This window comes from Anser cygnoides, chromosome 18 (genome assembly GCF_040182565.1).
Source record: "Anser cygnoides isolate HZ-2024a breed goose chromosome 18, Taihu_goose_T2T_genome, whole genome shotgun sequence".
NCBI lineage: Eukaryota > Metazoa > Chordata > Aves > Anseriformes > Anatidae > Anser > Anser cygnoides.
Window position 1 is genome coordinate 9,148,548 of NC_089890.1, and position 25,422 is coordinate 9,173,969.

The 25,422-nt window shown below is 51.9% G+C and overlaps 2 protein-coding genes across 4 annotated transcripts in view; one reads left to right on the forward strand and one right to left on the reverse strand.

The window, feature by feature from the left end:
* The window catches only part of SPATA22 (spermatogenesis associated 22), a 69,538-nt gene extending 46,725 nt beyond the window's left edge, over positions 1–22,813 (forward strand). The window contains exons 11-12 of one of the 3 annotated variants that reach the window (XR_010825779.1): positions 16,748–16,869; positions 18,516–22,813. The gene's annotated coding sequence lies outside the window, so the exon portion shown is untranslated. Of the gene's footprint in view, positions 1–2,004; positions 2,351–16,747; positions 16,870–17,359; positions 17,389–18,515 lie in introns of those variants that run through there. The other 2 variants (XR_010825780.1, XR_010825781.1) reach the window with 2 other exon arrangements.
* The window catches only part of LHFPL7 (LHFPL tetraspan subfamily member 7), a 64,047-nt gene extending 38,980 nt beyond the window's left edge, over positions 1–25,067 (reverse strand). Inside the window, exons 1-2 of the mRNA XM_048074271.2 lie at positions 24,697–25,067; positions 13,670–13,808 (exon numbers count right to left, since the gene is read on the reverse strand). Coding sequence (XP_047930228.2) covers positions 13,670–13,808; positions 24,697–24,984 — 427 coding nt within the window. The 5' untranslated portion in view covers positions 24,985–25,067. The remainder of the gene's footprint in view (positions 1–13,669; positions 13,809–24,696) is intronic.
* Positions 25,068–25,422: the final 355 nt, after the last annotated feature.

A 25,422-nucleotide genomic window follows, 5' to 3' on the forward strand; every position in this document is an offset into this window, starting at 1 on the left:
CTTGTGGATGCAAATGTGTACTTTGCAATCAGCATACAACTGAGCTATACATTAACCTGTGTCATCTTGTTACCTCTACCTGTGTAAAATGAACCAAAACCAGAAGTTTTCTAGGGATCTTTTACACTTCTTCAGTTTTAGCATTCAGGACCATTCAATACATTGGGAGATATCCTGCAGGGTCAGCCCCACCACTGGGTTTGTTTTCAGCAGCTTGTTCAGCTTGTCAAGTGCTTTGGCTCATTTAATCTTGTGACACTCGCTTATGGAGAGTGCATGCAAAGCATGGCTGAGCTTCACCCGCAGCCCTGGGAGCTTTGTGCTGCTCCTGGGGCCAGCAGCTCTGCCTCTGGGCAAAGCAAGTTGGGACAGTGCCGGGCAGAGTCACGGGAAACTCTTTGCCCACATAAAGAGGCTCCTGAAGAGTCAAGTTATCAAGGCATCCTTTACTTCTAAATCTGTTCCTAGTAAGGACGGCCTTGCTTATGTTACTGAGCGTGTCACAACATACAAAACCCAGCACTTGCAGCTAGTGTCAGAGGTGCCAACAAAGCACCCTCAGACCACGGATCAGCATGACCTCTTGTTTTGCACAGACCCTCCTTGTAGAAAACCAGTCTTTCATCTCATGTTTGCTAGCATATCCTCCCTTGAGCTGACCTTATTTTTTTCTTTCTTGTGGTGTTTTGAAATCTTTGGCTTTGATGTGCGCAAAACTCTCCTTTCAATAAATGTCAAGAGCAGATTAAAGAAAATTAAACAGCAGAAATAAAAGATACTACTACTTTTCAGCTGGAAACAGCATTTTCATGACAACTGAATGAATCAGCTATGAAAAATGTGTTTCCCTCTGTGCTTAAGGTACATACCAGTAGGATCTGTTTAGATCTGTGGGCTTAATGTACACCTTCATGCATCTGTAATGCCCTGTAGCTCATGTGCAGCTACACAGTCAAGGCACAGGGCAGAGCTCGGTTCCTGGGAGCAGGTTAGTAGCATTAACCTGCTGCTTTGCTTGAAATAATTAGTCTTGCTCGCAGATGACCTTCACAGCAAGCGCTAAAGGCTGACAGATTTGGGTTACATTGGAGCAACACAGAAGCATGTTTCAGAGTGCTCCTCCTGGAGAAAACCCTGCTGCTCACTCCACCGCCAGCCCCTGGGAGCTGTAGCTGGGCATTGTGGCACCTGCCTGCCTGCAGCAAGGGGGTTCCTCACCTCCCGTGGGACACGGGAGCCAGACACAACCACTGTGCTCCACTGTGCCCCTGGACATCCCCGGGACCTTCGTGCTGTTAACTGACACCATCATCTTTCCATTTTCCTTTCCCAGAACGTCCCCTCTGCTGTGAGAGTGACATGTCAGGACTCTCTCGTTTCTGCATTTTGGGTCGTTCCTGCTAACTTGGCAATGTGTGAAATACAGCCTCGCATGGGAGAGCATAGATAAGCTATTCCTTACCAATCACCACTTGATTCTGCCTTATTATCATTTAACATTTAGTTACTGCCTTTGTCCTTTTGCTTCATGTGAAGCCAATTCCATATTTGTTACCCATTAAAACTGCCCAATTCGTATTTCCCCCTGTTAAGCAGCAATGAGACATTCAGCCGCAAGGATTACATTTGATTGAGTGTTTAAAAAAATCAAAAAAAAAATAATCCAGGCAGTTCCCTGCCCAATTGCAGCATTAGCTATGAGTGTGTAAACAGGTTTCTGCTTATCAGTCCCGCTGCTATCTTCTGCACACAAACTGCTCAGCCCCACAAAATCCAATTTCCAAGAGGTTAGGGGAGGGAACTGTTTGCAGAAACACAGCAATACAAATCTCTAAAGCCACAGTCCTCATTATGCTGACGTCAAAGGGAGAAATGCTGCTTGACTCCTTTTGGCACCCAGAGGTGACATTTACTTTTGTGACTTTGATTGGAATCAGCCCAGCTTTGTCATGGGATCGTTTCCTCATAATTTTCCTCACAGTCATCACCTTCTGTATCCCCCAGAACAGCCTGGCAACTCGTCTTAGCAATGCCAGTCACACATCGGCGGGAGACACAGGAACACCGGCTGCTGCCTCCCATGGGGTACTCAACGCTGGGCATGGAAGGAGAGGACAAGCTCCCACATTCAAGGCATGTTTTGAGCATTTGCGCAGGACCTGTTGGTGGACAGATGCTGCAGCTCTGTCCTGGAGGAGCTGAGCCCTCTGGCACTTGGGAGGAAGGAACGCAGCACCAGGGACACTCCGGCTGGACCCTCTGACCTGGCTGCCACAGGCGACAGTGGGAGGGATACAGGCCACCGCCAATTGGCAGCATCCAGCAGCAGCAGCGCTGCGAGATGCAAAAGGCAAACATGCCTCAGCCCCAACACAGGCACGAGCTCTTTGTTTATTTCCAAATTGAGCGATCAGGCAGCAGGCAGCCCGCCTCCGCGCTGACTCTCCTGCAAAGGGCTGTTGCCCAGAAGTTCACCGCATCACTAAAAATGCAAACTGTAAGCTGATTAGCTATTCATAGATACTCTTTCTTGATTAGCTCACCATTAATATTTCAATGTCAGAACTGGATGCACAGTGCCTCCCAGCTCTCTTCCTTCCTGCTTAATTAATTTTGACCATCACCAACAACGGTTTCCGACAGATAGCAGAAATTAAAGTGGGCTGTTCCGTGACTTTGCTTGCTGTAAACAGCTATTTGCAATTCCTTTTCATACATCACCCACCTGCAACAAAGAGATCACAGCAGCAGAAAATGAGTCTCCCTCATAAGGGCTTCAGAGCTCCAAAAGAACATTTGCTTATTCAATAAAAATAATCAGAAAGACAATGTGGTAGGCGCAACTCAACAACAAGATTTGCATCTCACCTAGTAGTCAGCTGGCTGTTAAGCCATTAAAAAAAAAAAAAGAGAGAGAATTGTTAATTTGTCTGTAAAAAGACAGGGCCTTTGATTTAGGGGAGCTCATAAAAGCTGTAGCATGACCCAGCTGTGAGAGGATGTGATAATCGCTGCAACCCCAGCAGTGGTATGAGCAGGTTGCCTCGTAAAATGCAGACTGCACAGTTGCCTAACACACACCGCACTCGTCCACAGCTGATAACACAACAAGCTGCTAATAGTTGGATTGATTTTATTGACACACTCAAGATGTGCCTACCTGGAACCACAGCAGCACTCAGCTTGGGTTTACAGAAAGATAATTTTTGCCTCTCTTTGTTGCTACTTGAACTGTATGCCACTGCTGCAAAACAAGTATTTTGCTACTGGACACACTGCACATCTCCATCCACTGCTGCAAACTGTCCTGCCCCATCCTCCAGCCTCTCTCTTCCTAGGGAAAGCACCATGAGGGTGGCCCAAAGCAAGCGGTAACGTAGGAGCAGCATGTTGCAGCCATGCTCGGCTCCATCCCCTCTACACAGCAGTAACTCAGGCTGTTAAATGCCTGGCCAGAGCTCGCCATCTGCTTCCAGTCTTCTAGGAATACCGCTGCGTAATTCAATCAAAAAGGAGAAGGTCCTTGTTTCACTGAATCGTAAGTCACTCTTCAAGTAATTATATTTTTACACCCCTATCAGGAGGCAACAGGGGCTGTTCATTTTATGGGCTTCAGCAGCCAGGGCTGTGCCTCTGCCAAGGTCATGGCTGGAAGAAGAACACAATTTAACATTTTCTCAGCTACCAGTAAGGGCCAGCTCCTGCTAGTGTCTCCTGTGCAGCCCCTGGGCCAGCTGCAGTTCCCAAACCCCTGCTCAAGAGTACTCTTCTTGCAGAGCATAGCAAATGCTCTGGCTGGGAACAGAAGAGCTGACCAGCATGGTCAGTCCTCCCCTCCCTGATGGCTACTCAGAGCCTGGCTCTCCAGTTAGAACTTTCAGAGTGGCAGGTGAAAATCAAAGACAGAACAAGGCCAAACCATCAGCATGAGGCTGATCCTCAGTGGCATAAACGTGCCGGTCCTGCCCCTCCAGGGCAATGCACAGAGCGGTTTCTGCAGCACAGTGATTGCTGCCTAACTAGGAGCAAATTCCTGCTTATCCCAGCATCTGGAGGAAATGCAGGGTTGCATCCCTTGTGTGCTGCCATAGAAAGGTCAGATGAGATTAGTTCAGTGGAAAAGCCTGCTAACTTGCTCCATCTAAAGTGCCTGGGATGCAGGCCTCAAAAAATCAAGGAGTCTTTAAAAGATCAAAAGCAGTAACCTCGCTGGAGCTTTCTGCTGCTCTTTGTGGTAATTTCCCTACTACAGACACTTCCACTATCCTACAGTTTGTGCCCTCTCCACAGACAACCTTCCTTTAGCACCGCTGCCCTTTCTTGGGTCAGTTCTCCACCTGCTCTCTCACTGCCCCAGATGTTCAATATTTTAAGCAGATTTATTCCCTTGACTTTGAAAAGGGCTTCACCATGTTTCCATCTGTGTTTACACTCCTTGCAGGGTAAATTTCTCCTCCTAGCAGATCTGTTCCTTACCAGTAAGGAGATACAACTCAGCATAGACTCAGACTAGAAAGCAGAGCAAAACATTTCTGAACAGCGCTCACTTGGGAGCTGTGCTACGTGCCCACACACGGATGGAGACCTCTGCCAGACCAAACTGCATTATCAGACTGTGCAAAAAGGAAGCTGCAACTGGCCCAGAGCCACCACTCACACATCCGCTCTCAGGGCTGGCTTCCCAGCTCACCCAGATCACAGAGCAGTTACTCGGGATGCTGAAGCCAAGCATTCATCCAGAGCAAGCGAAGCAGGACTGAAACATCTTGTGTCCCACCGAAGGGTCTGAGCCACGCAGCCGGGGCTGTGCTGTGCAGGTCAGACAGGGCTGTAGCTACCAGACACAGTTTGTCGGATCTTCCTGGCACCTTTCTCAGGGAAATCCTATCTCTGTGCTTGCCTTCTCTTAAAGCAGGACTGGCTGATGCATTAACACAGCCAATTCTAACTGCCTAGGCAATTTGCAACACAAAGGACAGTGAGCAGCTGCAGCCCAGATTTATCACCTTGCTCACCAAGTCCAGCCAACGCTTCTCTGCTGTGCACCAAGAGTGCAAGGTCTAGTAATGACTTCCCGGGCAGATCTACAGATAGCGTGAGCTTCATCTAATCTCAAGAAAACAGATTTCAAGGCATTTGGGAGCTTCAACCTAATCTGATATCAACTTTCATGTTTTGGGGCAGCATGTTGCTGCTGGTAAATGAGTGTACATGGTGCTGTCATAGCTATATGCTGCTCCTCTCTGTGCAATGATAGCTCCCTGTCCCCACGTTCAGATGCCTGTTAAATTACAGCCAGGATCTCACCAGACATTTATGTCTGACGCCAAGGCTAGAGACTCTCTTCCATGCTGCTACTATCAGTTTAGCACGTCATACTTAAAAGGCCAAGAACTTCCAACGCTGACAGAAAGGGAGGGCTGGATGTTTAGGTTGACAATGGCCCCCTAAAGTGCAAGCATCGTTCTGCTGAGCAAACTGAACTGGAAACTGCCCATGACAGTCCCCAGCTCCCTGTTATCATCAGAGAGAATGGGGACATTTTTTTTTCCTCTGCTTTACACTATACATTCAGTCGAGATGGATGAGTCAATAAAGATGATGCGACTTCTACACAATTGCTTCAGGATGCATGAAATTCAGCTAGGAGCTCCACTCGCACAGCAAGGGAGGATATTCAGGTGGCCCTGAGGTGGTTTGCGAGGGTCAGTGTCCATCTTCCCAGCAACAACAGATACAAATGTGAGCCAAGCCAGAGGAAAAAAGGGAAAAGTCAAACCCTTTATGGAAAGAAACATCAGCCAAAACACCTGATCACATAGCAGGGAGATAAGATGTGCTCCTTCTCAACACTGTGGGCATGCAAAAGGTGGGCTGTGCAGCCAATAACAACAGCTGTTAAATGATAGATGCTCCAAAGCTTTGCAGGATCTGATTTATCACATCCCAGTTGTGCTACCAGCAACCTGCACTTGCAGAGGAAGGACCCTTCCAGGAACAGCCAACAAGCACAGCTAATGTCCACGAAATGTAAACCATAATCAAAGCCATCTCTTCCCAGAAACTCATGCGATGAGCCTGCTTGGGAAGGCATGGCTTGGAGAGCTCCCTGAGCATCACTGGTACCTTGAAAATATCAGAATTCTGAGAGCAAATGTCTGAATGGAGAGGCACAGGCAAAGGGAAGCAAACTCCCTTGGAAAATGAAGCGTGAATTTTCCTGTCTGAAATAAGGGGCCTGGCACAGTGCTGGGCTCCTTGGGGTTGGCTGGTATTTCCTCGGGGGAAGCAGCTTGGGAGCCCCAGGGGAGCTGGTTATTTGTTGTTCCCATTTATTACAAAGCACTGTTATTATTTACAAACCATACATTTTATGTACAGTTACTGCATTCATGTGCAATAACTAGTCCAAACTCAAATCCCTAGGAGAACTGCTGAAAGAGAAGCAATTCTACCACGCATTAATAACCCTAGGATTTCCCCAGGTTTAAGGGAATAGAAAATATGTCTCATACAAGTGAACTCGTTCTTTCTTACAGTATAAAACTGCTCTTTTCCAATGATAGCAATGAAAGGATATTGCTTCTGTCACTGATGCCACTGGAAATGTATTGCCCCTCTCTAAGAAACCAATGAAAGGATATGGCTGGTTTATTCTCTAAATGAGGCTACTGAGAAATATGCTGCTCCCGGCACTAGCCCAGGCACACTGCTACCGCTGTGTCCCCAGCCCGAAGGCACCACGTGAGCATCTTGGCGCCAAATGGCAAAACTGTTTGTGGAGAAAACCAAACCAGAGTTTGAGATCTAAGCAGAGGAAAGAAACTGTCCAAATGTTGGATAGAAGTGAATCCCTAGCTTCCCTCGCTGAGGACGGAGTAGGGCTCAGCTGCTCTGTAGCACAGCCAGGATCTGGCCCCTTCTCCTTCAGCAGCTCTGCACCTCGTATGAAATGAGTTTAAACCTTGGGGGGGGGGGGGAAGACGAGCCCACACTTAACCTGTGGCCGGGAGCCTGGCCATTAGGAAAGCTGCCAGACACTCTCCCTTTTACTGCTAAGTTTAATGGCCTGGCTCTGTGCTGAAGATTTTAGGTTTTGAAAGCAAAATCACAGAGCGGCTCTCAAACCAACACTATCTGCCACTCAACTGTATACACCAAAGTGAGCATGGAGAAATTTCTCCTGCAGCACAAGTGAAAATGTTCTCCAGTGAAAGACTGAACATAAGTCAATGTTTTTGGTCCTACTTTCATTGCTTATCGGTCTGAGGATCTGGCAAGATCGTTTTGCTGTCCCACAACATCCTCCTGCTTGGCACCAGCTGGAAGTTAACCAGTTAAAAAATAAATAAATTGTTCTTTTTAACAAGGAAGTTCATCACATTCTTAAAAATGCGGAGATTGGTGGAACAACATCATCTGGCCTTTGGTGCTGGTGCCCAGTGCCCCCAGAGGGCTCAGTGTTATCCCCGCTGCAGGACATGCCAGCCTCCAGCCCAGGATGGTGGGGACGTGAGTGAGATGGTGGCACAGATGTGGGACCTCACCCTGGGCAAACGAGGCAAGTTCATGGGCTTTATAGCCTGCTTGTACTGAGCTGAATTCCAGAGTGACTTGGCAAAAAATGCAGCAAATCAGAGGGCTGCATCAGCAAAACATGAGAAGGTGTAAGTCAGGCGTGAGCAATGCCGGCGCCGGAGCAGAGCAAAGCGCGGGCTGCGCTGCCGCAGAGGCTCCTCTCCAGCGCCCCGGTGGCAGTGCTCAGTGCAGTGGCATGGGTGCCTGCCCACAGATATTTATTGGTTGTGTCAGGAATTAGTGAGAGTTCACTGGCTGAATAATAATGTGCCACAGGCAGTTTTTTGACGTTGCTAATGTAATTAAAGAAAGCAGGGGGAAAAAGCCTTGCATGGGGAAGGAACCGGAGCTTTTGATGTTGTTGCTTACTGTCACTATCGCAAGGACAAAATGTGAAATGTGGAAGGGAGAAAGTAAAGCTGGCAACGGGGACCTGTGCAGTGACAAGGACCATGCAATTACTTCCAGCTGTGATGGGAGCACTGCTCTTTCCAACAAAAGACAAGGGAGAAGCAGAAGAGGTGCCCTTGGAACGCAGGAGCTGGGTTCACGTGTGAAGCTGCTGCTTTTTACTTGCTTGCCTAAACACCTTGCAACAAGGCTGGACTTTGCTTTATTTTTGGTGCTTCTCCTCTTGCTTAGCCAAATCTTGCAGTTCTGGGGAACTCGTTGTGGGTGGCTGGAAACGGCGTTATGACAGCAGTTTTTAAATGGTGCCTCGGTGGTCAGACCCAGCCTGCCAGCAAGGTCATCTCATTAGGTCTTGGCAAGACACTACTGCTCTCGGTTGCTGGGGCTCTGTGGTAAAAGCCAAGATGCTCTTTTTATGTCAGGGATAGGGGACTGATAAAGACATTCTGGGTGACTTTAAATCAAATCAGTGCCTGGACAGCAGGGTGCTGCTCCCCTCTGCCACTGCTGCCAAAAAAAAATAATCAGGAAACTATTTGCATTGGCTCTGGCTTGGGCTGCATGGAAGGAGGATGGGAAAGGCTGTATGGTCTTGGACCTTTCTCTTTTTGGACATTTTTAGCCCTGAGTATTTTAACATTGGTCACAGCTTTGGTTGCCCAGACCCAACCTGACAGCTGCCTTGGACAGTTTGCTCCATTTATGTCTCCTCAAAGAGGTGCTGCGGGGGCCATGCCGTGACACTGCTTGCGCTCTGGGACTGGTGGGCACATCCCCTCCATCCAGTGGCCTGCTCATCACAGACCCCGTCAGGCAGTGCTCCAAAACCACCTTGGGTGGTAGTGATGGCAGCAGGAAAGGGGGGACCTTCACGGTGTTTTTAATTGCAGGTCAGCAATTAGCAGGCAGCCATGACCCCCCTATTTGCTGCCACCCTGGAGATGCTAGGAAGGTTGAAGTACCCTGGCAGCTTGGCCATACACTCTCTTGGTACTATTTTTATCTAACTTACTAATTACACATTACCTATATGTCACCAGGCTGATCAATACTAGTCTGAGAAATCAATAGGGACGTGGAGGACAATGCTGTTTGCCATTCAGAGCCTGCACAGGCTGCGAAAAACAGGACACCATCGATCCCAAAGGTGGGCTGAGACACGGGGAGGGCCAGGCTGCATGATGGGGGCAGCGAGCTCACACTGCCTTCCTAAATAACTCTGTGACACTGCTGCCAGGCCAGCCTCCTGGCCAGGGACCTGCCATCTGTGTGCTGCCTCCTGGCACGCGCCTGCACCCTGATGCTGGGGCGAAACTCCTGCCCATCCCGCAGCACGCCTGGGTGCTGCCACAGCCTGTTTGGTCCTGGTTGCTTTGCAGCCCTTGGGACGCAACGCATTTAAAAGATTCACTCTGATTGGAAAATGAATGATTCTTTCTCTCTCTGTGTTCTTTCGTGATGATCAGTGTCTTAAGTAGTCAGAGGCTACTTCCAAAAGCACAAGGTCTCCTGCATTTTGCTTTGCTGCTTGACAAACCAAAAGCAAGCTGTGGCTACGTCTCTAATGCCACTGGGTTACTTGCGCCAGCAAGAGGGACTTCAGCTGCAAAATGCAATCAAATTTTGTAGGAGGAAGCTCTCAGGACTACCATGAAACTTAGGATTAAAATGAGGTTAAGTAAGGGAATTGCATAACTGGGGGCTTTTGCCTGTCTTACTGGAGTCTTAGGACTGTTCTGATTCTGTCATAGCGATGCTGGGAAATGGCTCTTTGAAACTAAAAGAACCTTGGAAAGGCACAGGCAGGTCAGGATCATTTGCCCTCAGCACTTGGCTTGTCTTGAGCAGTTAGTTGATGGTGGCAGGATTAGACAGAGAGCAGTGTGGGGTGAAAGCAAAACTCTCCCCAAAGGCTTCCCTCGTGCTTGGCTGTGCCTGTGCCCTCGCCGAGGCGCAAAGCTCTGCAGCCTCCTCCTGCCACGCGGGGCCGGCACGTCTGGGAGAGGCTGGGGGGAGCAGGGGGGCAGCCAGTTACCAACTGCCGATGGATCGGCAAAGCAGGAGCCCTTTGCCTGAGAAGCGTATGATGGAAAGCTTCCAAAAAGCAACAATCCTGGCTTTTATCAAGGCTTTTAGGCGAGCAGAAGGAGCTCTGGGTAGAGGCTGCTGGTCCCTGCTGCCCACTTTTGAAGACCTGTTGCTTTTCCTAAGCAGCAGATGCAATCTGCTTTGGTGCCAGAGCACATCTGCCAGCAGCTTAATCCAGCAACAGACCTGTAATCCTTCCCTTAGTCTCCCAAGCCCCCAGAGCAGAAAGCTGCCCAGATTTGCTGTTTGATGGGGTTTACTCAGCCTTGGTTGCGATCCCTGTTTCCACTGGCAGATGAACATCATCCGCGGGAGCAAGTTCCCTGGGGGATTTTCCCCTAGCAATGATGTAAGGACACTACCCTGTGGTTTGCACCACTCTGCAGCTCAAGGACCTCAGGTTTCAGCACTGCCAAGGGGCTGCGTTCGGCAGAGCAAAACCTGCTTGCGATGGGGATAGAAACATAAAAACACTGCCAATCTGCAGCGGCATATGGCTCTAATCTTCTCCCCCAATGTGGCAATGTAGCTGGGGATTGTGTGGGCTGTGATGGCTCTGAGTGGGGCCCAGGGGCTCCCTGGGGCATCACCGATGGGTGCCATGGGTGAAGCTGGTGCCTGACACACTGCGATCGCCCCACGCTCCTTCCAGCAGCTTTGCCACTGGCAGTCACATGAAAACCGGTCTGAGAGCTTTGCAGAGGTAACCCAAAATGTCCAGCTGTGAGCCCCAGGCCCCCTGGCACAGCACCTGGAAGCCACTGGAGAGGCTGTGCAGCCACAGCCAGCCTGGAGAACATCCCTGGCCCTTCCCTTACAGCCCCCTGTTAGGAGGCATTTCCCCCTGGAATTAACTCCCGATTTACAAATACTAGCAAAGAGGTTTTTGCTGAAAAAGGACCGTAGCAGGATTTCAGCTGTGCAGCCATTTGCATGCCCTGTCCCTCTCCACCTGCAGCAATGGGCTGCAGCTGGGCCCTGCTGCCCCATATATAAATGGGGCCAGTTAGGCCGTGTCCCCCCTGCCCCGGGGAGTGCTGTGATGCAGGCTGCTGAGGAGGCACTACAGCAGAAAGGTAATTTAAAGGTAATTTTAGTGAGATGGCACTGTGCTTGGAGAGTGAGCCATATCTCTAATCTCTGAGAGGCAGCTTTGCCTTTCTTGTAGGGTGTGAGAGCTGAGCAAATATTCGTCCTCTATTGCTCTGCTGTTCGTTTACTCTCATTAGGGATCATCCTCTTGTCATTTGTGTGGATATGTTTTTTTTTTTCTATGGAGTGGATGCCAGGCATCAGGAATCATGTGCTCAACGTATGGTGGCAATTAGCCCAGCTCTGAACCCTGATGGCATGTCTGCGTCTGCAATTAGTGCTCTGCTCTATCTGCACGAATTTTCTATCTTCCTTCCACCTGGGGCTGGAAAAGGCATGACTTGGTTCTCTAAAAATAGCAGGAAAATGTTAAAGACGCAGCCTGAGCCTCCCTGCCACTTGCTGTGGGCTGCTCCCAGGACTGGGCCTCATTTGGTTTGGTCTCTGCACCTGGGTTATGTGAGTGTGGCTCAGGGTGCTGGTCTGATACGGTGCAGGGGCTGTTCCTGGATCTGCCTGTGCCGCTGCTCATGCACTTTATGGCAGGTTTCATGCTCCTGGATGAATGCACCTAGCCCTTTACTAGAAAATGTGGTGGCCTGGCTCAGTGTTTGGTAGTATAGAGCTCATGCCTGTGGTACCCTGCCAAATTCCCTGAGTTGTTGTTGTAGCATGGGAAAAAAGCAGCAAAGTTCTGATTTCAGGGGGGAGAAGTCAGGGCAGACAGAGGGATGACGCCTGTGGGACCTGCTGTGCTGCAGGGAAACCTGGGTTTGGGAGAAATGTGGCCCCGTCCTCCATCCTACTGCTCTGCTGGCATCTCGTGGTGGTCTGACAGGGCTTTACCCCAGCAGAGCTGGCACTGCAACAGGGACAGAGCTGATCCCACCAGCAAGCTGCTCTCCCAAAACTCATGGGCTTGCTCTGCTTTCCCTCTCTTCCATATAAATTCATCTGTCTTCCCCCAAACCTGCTTTTTCTCTCTGAGATAATGTAATTTTGAGGAGGAGCTTCTTTTGCTGTCACCCAGCTGCAGGCTGGGCTGCAGCTGATTTCTAATGAAGAGCTTCCTCCTGGAGAGGGGGAGAGCAGGGAGAGAAATTACAAGAGAGAGGGGGGCAGCATTTCTGAATCCAAATACATTAAACCACTTAATTCTGTTGACTCAGGGCTGCCTTGCTCTGAATAGGAATTAATCTACAGTGAACCAAAATTAAAAAGTGCAATACAAAATGCTTAGCAAGGCACCACCAGGATTTAAAGCAGCCCATTAGCTTGCTCAAATGTACACAGTAAATTTTCATTTGTCAATAATGCTTAAAGCCTACAGTTTATTTACAGCCTGTTCAATATTACCAAGCCCCCTCAGATTTGTATTCATCTAACGCAGTCTATTTCCTTTCCAGGGATGCTTCCTCATCCCTCACTTTACACCCGCTTGTGCCTCTCATTGCAGAGCCAGATGTGGCACCCCGCTGGGCAAAGGTGACGCAGGGTGACCCCTTTCCATCCCGCTTTGTTCCCACATGGAGACTCCCCCCCCGAGCCAGGTCCCAGGTGACCCGCACTGTGTCCTGGTTGGGGCTGAGACCCCTCTGTCCTGCACCCAGGGGACCCACCCTGGCCACACCACCAGCTGACGCAGGGAGGTGATGGGAACCTCCAAACTGTGGCCTCCAAGGGACGCGTTGGTCACCAGCGATGGGACAGGGGTGTGAGCAGCTGGCTCTGCCTGTGGCTGAGCTCCAGCAGCCGTCGCTGTCAGGCCAGGCCCCTCCATCTGTCCCCAAATCGGCTCCCGTGGGATGAGTCGCGGCGAGGAAAGCGCCTAACAGGATTTCCCCCAAAAGCTGCTCGAATGCTGGCAGGCTGATAACGAAGCCTGGCTGGCCCCGAGGATTTCTCCAAGGAAAGGAGTTTATTCTCGGGCACAGACACGAGGGGGTGCTTTAAATCCCCTGCTGCAGCTCGTGGCTGGTGCTGCGCTGGAGTGTTCGGGCTGCTCAGTGCAGTGCTTCAGAACCCAAGACACAGCTCCCTGCAGGGCCAACAGGCTTGGGGTGGGTTTTGTGCCCTGCAGGGAGCACAGCACAGGGACAGCCCTCCCCCTCCATGCTAGTGCTTCTCCAAGGCAGACACATAAAAGAATGCAATGGAAATATAATCTAATAGGGCATCAGGTGGGCTGCCTGCAGGGTGCCTGGAGAGGCCAGCGGGAAATTTGGGCTAGGAGAGGTGACATCCAGTCCTGGATATAAAGCATATGGAAGAAAATGCCTCCAGAGGCTTAACCTCAAAGGTGGCCTGTTTTATAAGCACAAATACAGAAGGCAATTGCTGTTCTCTCTGTTCTCTTTTGTCCCAGCATTGGTTAGGGTTTGCCAGAGCCTCTTGCTGCTGGGAGCCAGGATGCTGTGGGCTGCACAGACCTGGGTGGCTGAGCAGTACCCCAGGGAAACCCTGTCCTTCCACCCCAAAGAGCCAAGTCCGCGTCACTTGCCTGCTGCTGTCTGCATGTAGCCAGCCAGGGTGCACACTCGTCTCTCGCAGGCTCCGCTGGGCAGCAGGATGGCGACGATGGCCAGCAGCGAGCTGAGGGCCAGCAGGACACAGCCACCCGCGCACAGCACGGCGCTCGTCTGGAAGGACACACAGGGCAGTCAGCGAGGCAGTGTCCCCTGCCACCCCCTTGAAACCTCCCCACGATTTTCCCCTCTCCCTCCTTGGAGTGAGGAGCTGGGCCCCACACGGGTGCCTTCTCCCACTTCTTCCTCTTTCTGCTGTTTAAATTCACCATTGAATCTTGAGCCCACGGTTCACCCGTCACCTGGTCCCAGGGGTTATTAGTATTCGGGCAATGGTGATAATAGCAAATGTATTACATGCATGAAGGGCTACGTCATTAATACAAGTGCCATTAGATGCCTGCAATGCGTGTCAGTGCCTCCACTGAGAGTTGAAACACATCTCAAGACGGCACCTGCCCCTGCAAGCCCAGCAATTAGAAGGTATTTTGCCAGTGCTCCGCGGTGGGGAGCCCACTGCTACAAAGGTTTAATTGCAGCTGGCTCCCACCAAAACACCGGGCTGCTCCCCAGTCTTTGATTTAGCCTCTTCAGCAACAAAACTCGGTCATTTGAGGCTGGAATTCAACTCCAGCCCATGCTGAGTGATGATGCTTTGGGGTGCTGGTGGTCCAGGAGCGCCCAGTGGCAGCATTTTCTGGATAGGTGAAGGGGAGGCCAGCACAGCCTGCAGCCTGGCTCAGCTGCTGCCCAGCTGGTGTGGAAGCAGTTTTGCTATTTAATATTCTGGCCATAACATGCAACTTGCATCAGCATCTAAAACTGAGAAGAGCATTAATTTACGGCAAAACCAGCTCACCCCTGCGTATGGGTGCCTACTAGCTGCACTGCTGCAGTTTCTGTCCCCGTTACAGGTGGCATTTCCATCTCTGCCCAGGGGATGGTGCTGGCAGCAGCGGGGATGCATGCCAGCCCGGCCAGCAGCATGGTGTGGCTGGGTGGGGAGGACCCATGATGGGTACTTCCTCCTCCAGCACCCAGCTCCTGGCACTGTTCAAACGGTGCGAGGGCACCTCAGTCCCGGCATTGCCGCAGGCACATCAAGTCCTGTTATTTCATAGCATTTTATGGCAAATTCCATGAAATGTTTCTGGCTTTGGTGAGTCACCCGGCAGTAACATCCGTGCCTTGGCTCCGTAGCGCAGTGCTCCTGTAAGACAGGTCTTGTCCCAGTTTTCCTAACAAGACTCATTTTCATAACCCATGTGGGAGCCACAAGGAGCTCAGGTCCCACCTCCACCCGCTCGTATCCAGCCCTCTCACCCTGCTGAGATGTTCTGGTTAGAAATGCAGTTTTCCTTTTTTTTACTCTTCCCCCAACATTCAAGCTTTCGGGCAACCATGGTTACTATAGAAACAAACCCAATAAACATTTCCATTTGGTGCCCCTCACCAAAGAGGTTATAAATCAGGAATATAACCTATTAAATGCGTGTTGTGCTGCAGGAACCACAGGCAGGCTGGGGGGGGGGGGTGAGGAGGAATTGGGTTTTCCCTCTGATGGCTACGGTGGGTCCAAACAGCAAAGAAAATCTCCCTGTCCCCCTGTGACTAGCGGTGCTGCCCCACAGGTCTGATACTGCCCTGCCTCTACCTGTGTTACTTCCCACTGAGCTGTTTTTTTAGCACCTGAGCCATCCTTGAGGTGCTGGGGCAGCAGAGCCACTGCCTGCCAGGCCAAACCAGGAGCTGCCACCGCTCCACACAGGGACACGCAGGCGCTGGCGAGGACGCTGCTGGGCCCCACCCTGGCACCCCGGTGCGAGCACTTCCCCAAGTGCTGTGCAGTGATTAAAAATCAGCATTTAATTTATGGGCTATTTTTACACTACACAAGCAATGCAAATGCTGTCCCGGCAATACATTAATTCCTGACATGCAATGGAAAAGGCACGGCAGTGCAAGCAGCCACCAAAAGAAAAGGAGAGGGTGCTTAGTCAGGGACTGTGGAATCTGCTCCTCTCCGCTGCCTCTCGAGACACTGAGACCCCAGAGACAAGTGCTGCCTCAGGACAGGGGACACCCTGCTGGTGACCAGCCCCTGGCCCCATTGTAGCCCCTGAAGGACCCAGAGAGCAGCAGCATGGCAAAGAAATGTGTACCCATTTAAAAAAAAAATACTCTAGCTGGCGTCTGAATTTCACCTTCCACCCAGCAACATGCAAAACCATCCTCCTTTGCAGGAACCATTAATTATTTAGAGCAATGAATTTTTCAGCAGAAAGGGGTCTTGTGAAGCAGGCCTGCTCCTCTCCCGTGTGAAGCATATTATTTTTAATGATCGAGGTTCATCATAATTATGTTGGCGCAACTCCCCTAAAAACTTGCAGCTCCTGCTGGAAGCAACCTTATAGCTGCTCAGGCTGCTAATCCCCGTGGAAAGGTGCAAAGGGACAAAGTATTTTTCAGGCCACAGTGCCAGGAGAAAAGGCACAAACAGGATCAGTGCAGGTGAGTCTTGTACTGAAAGAAGAGCCAGACTGGTTCAGATCCTGACATTGGGGTTTGCCCAGGCAAGAATGTGAGTGCTGGTGCTGGCAGCACCCTGGTGCACACAGTGGTGGCCAAAAAATCCAACCAATCCCTGTGCCAGGGGATCTGAGGTCATGCTCTGAATAGAACTTCAGTGGGCAGGAGGAGTAGGTAAACAGTGAGCTTTGGACGGAGGCACAGGATGCTGAGCTGCCGAGTGACCTTGGGGCAGGGTGGGTAACAGCTGAGTAGTTTTGCCGTGGGGCACAAGTGACAGCAGCGGCATTGCTGGCCCTGAAATAGGTGGCAAAAGGTGCAGGCACAGGGTGTTTCAGTGCAGATGGCAAGAGACCCCACTGCAAGCTGCTGGTCTTAGTCTGGCTCCCACATTATCCTGGTATGCAATATACACAGCTGCTTAAACACAAGGTGCAAACTTCTTTCCCTAGCATGTTGGCATTACCTCCCAAAGCCCTGGATGCACTCCTGTAAAACAGATTATTTTTTTGTTTTCTTTACAGGAACTTGTCTGGAAATTAAACACAAACGCTCCTGCCCTGTACTGGAATTGCACCTGCAGATCAACAGCCTCTTCCGAAGGAAAATAACAAGCCCTAAGTTTGAAAAAGTTCATGGAACAAAGGTACGAAATAGTGGCAGCTATAAAGCCTCTCCTGCCAGCTGCACAGCACCTCCCTCTCTTCTCTCTGTTTGTGCCTGCTGCATCTTGAGCGGAAAGGAGAGGATGCAGGAAACAGGATGCAAAGGCTGAAAACCAAAAATAGATGGCGGGGGGGGGGAAACAATCACGATACATCAGGCCCAGCTCAGGCGGGGGCAGGAAAAAGCCCATTCATTACACAGAAGGCACAGCTCCCACTGCAAAACTGGCCGTGGAGAAGCAGGACCTCGTGCCCTGTGGCTGCCGCTGCCCGGGCTGTGAACAATCCTGCCTCTGCCGTGCCGGGAGACATAAAACCATGTCAGATTTTCTGCTCCCACTCCTGGGGAGATTAATTGTTTATCCCCAAACAAATTAATAGTCCCCTGGTGGGACTGTAAATTTGTCTTTATGTAGCGTAGTAAATTCCGATTAACAACAATCCCCTACCCATTATTTTAATATTTTACAGGTCTGACACGCGCCATAGCTATGCCGTTCACTAAGCAATAAATCTGCTGAAGATACCATTCCATTCATGAAAAAAATCAAAATTAACACATCACACAACGACCACCCTGGGGAGAATCACTTAATGTCCCTAATGAAAAGTTTAAAAAACAGTTAACCCATCCTTTGAATCCAGCATCCATGATCTTTGTTGTTTAAAATGAAAAGAGCAAAGGGAGAAAAAAAAATCCAGTGAGCTGGTGCTGGGAAGTGGTACTTGGCGATTGGCTCAATGGAGATAAACCATTTTGTCCCCTGCATTGGGATCTTTCCTGCAGAGATGGAAGTTGAGCAGAGCTCCCACAATCACATCCTGCATGCTGGGTCACACCACGCCACACATTAGTTTATTAATGCAATTTATTAATTGCAGCTTGACCACCCTGAGAGCTGCCATCCCAGATGGGCCCCGTGGCACACAGAGCAGCAGGCTGAAGACAAGGTTACAGATTGCTTGGGTGTTTCAGCCCTGCTGAAATTCTCAAGCATCTTTGCAAATGAGCAGAAAGTAAATACACTAAATAATTAGGAAATAAAGCCAGGGGCTAGCTGACAAAAGGAAAAGAGTGAAGGTCAGAGCCCGTTTGGCTTTCTGGGGTTATCTGTTGAGGCAGAAAAGGTCTGAGAAACCCTGAATGAGCCGGGGGAACACTGGCTTGAAAAGCAATAGTAAGTAAAAGGGGGCAAAATTTATCAAACCCTTCTCTTTTTTTCCATGCAGTCCCTTCCCATCTGAGCTCTGTGTGATTAAATATTCATGTACAGAAGATGTTTTGGGGTCAAACTGGGTAGCGCTGTGCCTAGGGAGGCAGAAACCAAATGGACACTGGGGTTTTAACCTTGTTAAAATGAATCAGCGCTGGGCAGAGGTGCTGGCTGGGAGTGCAGGGTCTGGGGCTTGCTGCAGCACTGGCAAGAACACAGGAGGCTGCACTGGGAGCTGATACTGGGAAGTGGCTCCAGATGTTGGCAGCTGGGCTCATCCCTGTTGCAGGTCCTGAGATGCCCCTGGCTGGGCTCCGGGTGGAGGAGGAACCATCACCACCAGCTGTTGGAGGGTGAAGGAAGAGGGCTGGGGAGGATTGGCTGCAAATACTCAGACTGGTGTCTATCTGCAGGGCAGCAGCAACGCTGGAGCAGCAAAGCTGCCTTCTCTCCAACCCAGTGCCCAAGGGGTCTGTGCACACCTGCACCATGCAAGAGCTGCAGCCGCCGGCACCGTGCGGCCTCAAGGTCTTCCCAAAAATTTCCGTGAGTTTTGCATTGAACCATATAATCACTGCTTTTCATCCAGACCCCACTAGGTGTGGCTGCCCTGCTCCTGAAATAGTAGCGCCTTTTCCTTGGGCAAGGGCACAAGAGGGGATCTTGGTAGGAAACCACGAATATCCACCTGGGTGCAAGAGAGAGGCATCTGTCTCTGCAGGAGACGCTGCGTGCAGAGGGGTGGGTGGATCAAGGCTCGCAGCTTGTTCGTATTTCCCCCACACAAGTCACAGAAACAAACATCCGCCATCTGGTCGGCATTATAGCAGCAGCCGGGAAGAGGATCCCACACGTCCTCATCTTCTCCTCCCCAGCAATTACCTTCCTTTCGGCACCATCTGAGAGCTTTCGCCTTCCTATTTGATATTCCATCCCCATCCTGCTCCCATGCAGATGTTGTTCCCTGCTAAGCAGCGCTGGGAAGTGCCTGGTGTCATCTGATGGGGACATGGGAGTAGGTGCAACCTCCCAAACCAGCCCTGCAGTAACGTGGAGCCCCAGGCAGGACGCTGATGGGGGTGGCTGATGTCTAAGAGTGCCCTGAGCTGGGGTGCTTTTGGCTGGGACGTGTGTGCTGGGGCACAAGGATACAGAGGAGGCAACGAGCCTCCAGTCTTCTTTTCTTCCCATTTGAATGAAGGTTTTGGTCAATGAGGACCTGTCAGCACCACAGCATGCACAGGAGGTGCTCCTCACCAGCTCAGATTTAGCTGCTCATACACAAAATTCAGCAAAAATCCTGTAGCCACAGCTCAGCCACTCCTGGCCTTTCAGGTAACTTTCCCACTTTCAAGCTAATCGGTGTTTTCAACATGAACGCCAGAAAGGTTAATGCCCAAACTGATTGAAGGGAAAAAAGAAAAAAAAGCATCATTTTAATTAGGGAGAAAATAGATAATACGCCTGATGAATTATGGCTGTCTTTCTTCCAGTGCCATTGCATCTGGGGACGCTGGAAAGCACCTCTTAATGGCACTGCTTTATCTAAGAGGATGATGGATAGTGGTGAAAGAAAAAAAAGGGGGGAAAAGTAAGACATTAGCACATCAATGGTGTGCCTGTGACCTCCATCAAGGGATGCGAACCAACTTAATGAAATTTTAATTAGGCAGCAAGCAGTGCACTGTCGCCGGGTACCAGATCAGACCTTCTCACCCGCACTCTGTCATTATCCTTCCTCGGGATAAGCCCTTTTCTGGCACTGATGGGAAAGCCAGGCTCATCGTCTGGGGCTGTGAAGCTCCCCCCAGGTCTCCCAGCTCTCCCATCTGCTTCTCTCTACAAAGCCGCCAGCGGAACTTGCAGCCTCAAGGGGGATGGAGGGAACATCGTGCCACCAAAATGTCCCTGCCATGTCCCCACCAACCTGCACCCGACTCTGCTCTGGGTCCCACAAAGGAGAAGAGCAACATTCAGCCCAAAATGTCCCCTAAGCACGCAGGTGAAGGCCCTGCCCTTCAGGGCAGGGTTCAGGGCTCCCTGTTTTTGTTGTCCAGAGCATTTTGGGGAAAGTGACTCAGCACGAGCTGGTTATCACCATCATGAGCGGCCGCTTCTCAGCTAAGCCCTGGCTGCTGCCCAGCCACAAGCAGCAACGTTGCAGCTAATACCCACCTCTCCGTGCCTTTGTGTAAGTAAAGCAGCTTCTGCCTCCTGTTGAGACTGGAGCGGTTAGAAATAATCCCTAGAGCAGGCTGCGTGTATTTTCAGTCAACTTGACCTTCCATGGCCCACCCATGAGCTGGTCTGGTCTCAGCAGCTGGGGAGGCATTTCAGCCCTGCTTACTGGTGAGCGGCTCCCTGGCTGGTAAATCCTGGCTGTCATCTGCTACTCGGGCATTGAAGCGTGAAACCAAAGCCACAGGTTTCCCCAGCACTGGGTATTTTCTATTATATTAATATGGGTCAAAAAGCTTTGGGTGGCTAACAAAAGGAGATAAAGTCTACTGCAAAGTAACACATACGAAGAGGAAGATGGTGATTTCAAGACTTGCTGAGCGCTTATGCTTTTTGCCAAGGCTGTGTAAATGCAATTAAAAATCAACTATCTGATAGAGTAGGCCAGGAAGAATCTGTTCTCTTGGGAAGGTCTTTGATGAGGAGCTAGAAGTTGATTTCCTGATAACCCCAAATTAACATGTTGGCCTCATACGTGGCCCTCGGAGGAACAGCAGGCTCTGCCCAGGAATGGCAACCCAGGTACGCCCAAGATGCTCAGCTCCTCCTTGTGCCAGAGCCTGTGCTAACAGAGGAGCAATGCATTTTCTAAAATCCTTTCTTTCCCATGCAGAGGGGCACTCCACATGCTTTTTCACTGGGAATGGAGCTCCTGCACAGCTCTGCAAATCTGACCCCTATGAGCAAACCTAAGATCACACTGGGAACCCAGTGGCTGAACTGAACAAGAAACTGACAATGAAACCACAATAAACTGGCAGTGGAGGTGTATGAAACCTTTCAGCATCTTCTAATACAAGGGTAAGCAGGTGTGCTATGCCTTTTCACTAGGCTTCACTGAATCTTTTCAAGCCCTGCTATGGACAACAACCCGGGACAGACCCACCCAGGTACCTCATGGGGCTGTGCAAAGCCTTCACCCTCATCCTAGGTGGGTTATTTTGTGCTGTGCTCCAGCAGGGCACTCACTGGCTTCATAAGCAAATGGTCAGTGTGTTTTCAACCTGAATATCATGGGCTGATCAGCTCCCGTTATTTTAGATTATGTGCTTGGCAAAGCCTGAAAATAATTGGAGACTATCTGAAAAATAAAAATAGAAATTTGAAATGAGGCAGCACTAGCTTCCGAAGTGCAGCACTGCTATACGAACCCATGAGCCAAATGCTCCCACTGAAAGAGAAAATAAATTAGCTCAGCATAAAGCACTATTTTGCACGCTCACATACGCAGACAGGGATCTGGCACCAAAAAAAGAAACGGTGAGATGCAATGAAGCAGCTCAGAGCTCCAAAGCTTGCCTGTTTTTCCCATCTCTAGCAGTTGGGCTCCCAAGAACAATCTTGTTTCCCCACGGCGCCTGCACCCCTCAGGATGCCCTGGCAGCTCCAGGTCCTCCCACGACAGGTCCTCCTTGCCATCAGTTGTCTGTGTAAGGGCCTCGCTCATAAATCAGCGTTGGCCCCTGGGCGGTGTCACCGTCCTCTCTCCTCACCTGGCAGCCACCAGCCCCTGCCCAGTTTCCATAGGCCCCTGAAGGGTCTCATCCTGTGTGAGCTGCCCGAGTGTCGGCCACATCACCAGGTACCAGTGGTGCTGAGCACAGTGCAAAACCCGAGCAGCCTGAGCACCGAGAGGGTTAAATTAAAGGTACCCATGGTATTAGAAAGCTGCAAAGTAATTACCAAAGGAAGCAGAAAAAAGCCAGCAACTCTAAGCAGACATGAAGGCCCTCTTAAGAGAAAAAAGGCATGTTAATTAACCTCTAGACATGATTCAAAGAATCATTTGTAGCATGATTAACATAATCCCCCAAGTGCAAACACAAAACTGGCATTAACGATCATTCGCCGGGCTGAATGCTCCCCACCCCTTCATCGAATCAGCACATTTGAGCAGGGGATGATTTGACACATGGTAACCGTGCACGTTTCAGGGAACAAAAAGAATCTCGTCCCCAAGGATTGGACATCCTATGCTGTGGCTGCTTCCACCCCTGTACTCTGCAGGTGGGCGTCCACCCCAGGTGTGCTCTCAGCATCCTCCCCAGGTGTGCCACCAGCTCCACGCTAGAAGAGCTCCTGAGCCCTGTGTCAGCTTTTGCTTGCTTCACTCCCCACAGCCACAGCTTCAAACCCTTCATCAAAAGGCTGGTGGCTGCTATCAAAAGCTCTTCGATTCTCCACGTTAGGATCTTGGCTTTCATTTAAAGGAGCCGCCCACAAGACTGCTTGAAAGATTGGAAATGAATGTCACATGTTCTGAAAGCAAAGAAAAAAGAACCATGGTTTCCCCAGTTCGTGACCTCCCCCATCTCTCCAAAAAGGAGAATCTCCTGCTTGAACTCAGGCAGGGCTCACAGTGCTCAGCTCCCCCGTGCTGAGCACTGACTCGTGCAGGTGCAGGAGGCTGCGCAGGCAAGAGAGCCAAAGCTGTCGCCTGCCTTAGCAAAGCTGCCACGAGTGCTTCATTACATCGTACACCATCAAATAACCATCACAACAGGTATTCGCATCCTTGCCATGGCAGAAAGCTGGTAGGGGAGCACTTTTCCCTGAAACAGACTGCACTGTTTGTTGTTCGTCAATTATTTGGGTGGTATTAATTAAGGTGACAAAGATGTGTCACCAAAATCCCCTGTAAACCCCACACAATACTGTGACATTGTTCATCCTAACCACAGCCCAACCTCGGGAGCTCAGAGGCTTTGCATTACATGATATTCTGGATCTAAAGGCTTTTCAGAGGCTATTAGATGGCTGAGGCTGTAGCTGCAGCTTGTTCAAATGAGTCACTGCTGAGCTTCATTCTTATCTTGAAAGTTTGTTATTGCTTGGAAGTGTTTATCTGAATTACATTTGCAAAAACATCTGAACAAAGGCCAACTTATGGAAATGACAGCATTTTTGCATGTTTTTGTATAAATAGGAAGGATTTTAAGCAGCCGGTTCTTTTCTTTACAATTCACAATATTTGTCTTTAATGACAGTTTTAAGGACCGTGACAGGATTTAAGCAATCGCACGCAGACCTGGCATCCTTGGAGAGCAAGCAGCGCAGCTCCACAACAGGCTGAGAAATCCAACTACTGACACCCATTGTGCTGGGTGCAGCCACGACCTCGCTGGGATTTAGCCCCCATGTTGGGATTTCTGCAGCATAGCAACCTGGAGCAAATCAGAGCTCGTGTGTTTTGGGCAGCAGCAGCAGCAAAATCATAAAAGCTCAGGGTAAGAAGCTAAAAGTAAAAGGAAAAAAAAAAAAAAAGGAGAGGAGGAAGAAGGGGCAAGGGCAAGCGGCCAGCAGGCGCCAGGGCCGGGCTTTGTGTGCTGCGTGGTCCCGGTGCACACCCACCAGGGACAGGCAGCCTTTGTCACACCAGGACACCGCAGCAACCCTGGGCCCTGGGGCTGATGAGGGCAAGCAGGGAGGCCTCGGCCTCCTTCTCCCAAAACCTGGCAAGGGCATCACCTGGAGCTGGCCAGGGGGGGAATGGCAGCAGTCCCCGCATCCAGGCTCGGTCTCTGGAGCCGCGTGTCCCAGAGGCAGCAGTTTTGGCCACCTCCCTGTTCCCTTTACACTTAGCAAACTCAGCTGGCACGCGATGCTCAGAGCCCCGCTGGGGAGCACCGACCCTGACCTGTCTGACCCCCGACTCCATCCCGCACGTTACGCAGCCGCTCGCCTGGGCAGGTCAGGAAGGTTTGGGGTCCAGGCAGCAAGGCACAGCCGGGAGCCCCGAAGGGGCAGGCAGCAGGGTCAGACCTGTGGCACTGCTGGGGCCACGGCTGGGATGGGCAGCGCAGCAGCACTCGGGCTGCACTGCCTGCCACACCTGCACGAAGGCACCGGGGAGGTTTCCATGCAGCACGCCAGGCACGACCAGGAACCCCCCAGGGGGAAGCAGCACCACGGGGTCCATGGGACACCTGGGAGGTGCTGGGGGGGTGCTCAGGGGCAGGACTGGGGGGATGCAGGGGATGGATGGGATGCTTGAGAGCAGCATTGGGGGATGCAGGGGATGCTCGGAGAAGCATGAGGGGTGCCAGGGATGCTCAGGGCAGGACAGAGATGCTGGGGCGGGTCTGGGGGTCAGGGTGAGGGGATGCTGGGCAGCCTGGATCCGAACGGGGGATAACAGGGGGAGCTTAGGGAGGCGAGGAGAAGGGCAGAGAAATACCGGAGAGCCTGGGGCAGGTCCGCGGGGATGCAGGAGGGATGATGGAGGGGATGCCGGAGAGCCCGGGACTGGGTGGAGGGATGCCGGGGAGGGACTGGGGGATGCCGGCGAGGTGACGGGGGGAACACCGGGGAGCCCGGGGGAGGTCGCGGGGGGCGCGGCGGGCCGGAGGCGCTCACCTGCCAGGAGCCGGAGGGGATGTCTCCGAAGCCGCCGGGACCGGCGGAGCCGTGGCAGCCGCGGGGCGGCCCGGCGCAGCGCCACAGCAAGCCGAAACCGGCGGCGGCTCGGCCGGGCGGCAGCAGCCAGGCCGGGGAGAGGAAGGCGGCGGCGCAGGCGGCCAAGAGGCCGGCGGAGAGCAGCGCCCAGAAGCAGCCGACGCCGCTGCACATGGTGCGCCGGCGGGGCAGGGAGCCCGCGCCCCGCGCCGCCCCCGCCACCGGCACCGCCACCGGCACCGACAGCATCGGCGGCGCCGCAGCGCGGCCGCGCAGCCGCCGCGGCCGGGCGCGGGGCCGGCAGCGCTGCCCGCGCCCCTTGCGCGCTCCTTGCGCGCTGCCTGCGCGCCGCCCCCCCCCCCCCCCCCCTTCCTCCGCGGGGCGCGGCTGAGGCCGGGCGGGGTGGGGCGGGGGAGCCCCGCGGGGGCAGGGGGGCAGCGGGGCCCCCCCACCTGCACGCGCGTTTTGGGGGCTCCCCGCCCGCCCGGCTGTGGCCGCAGGGAGCTGCTCGGCGGCGGGCGGCGGCGGGGGGGGGGTCTCACCCGAAACGCGCACACGGGGGGGCGGCGGAGAGCGGCACCCCAAAGCGCTGTGGTTTGGCGCTGGGCGGGGGTTCCCCGGGCAGGGGTTCCCCGCTCTGCCGCCCGGCACGGCTCGGCACCGGGCGGGCACCCGGAGCGCGGCTGG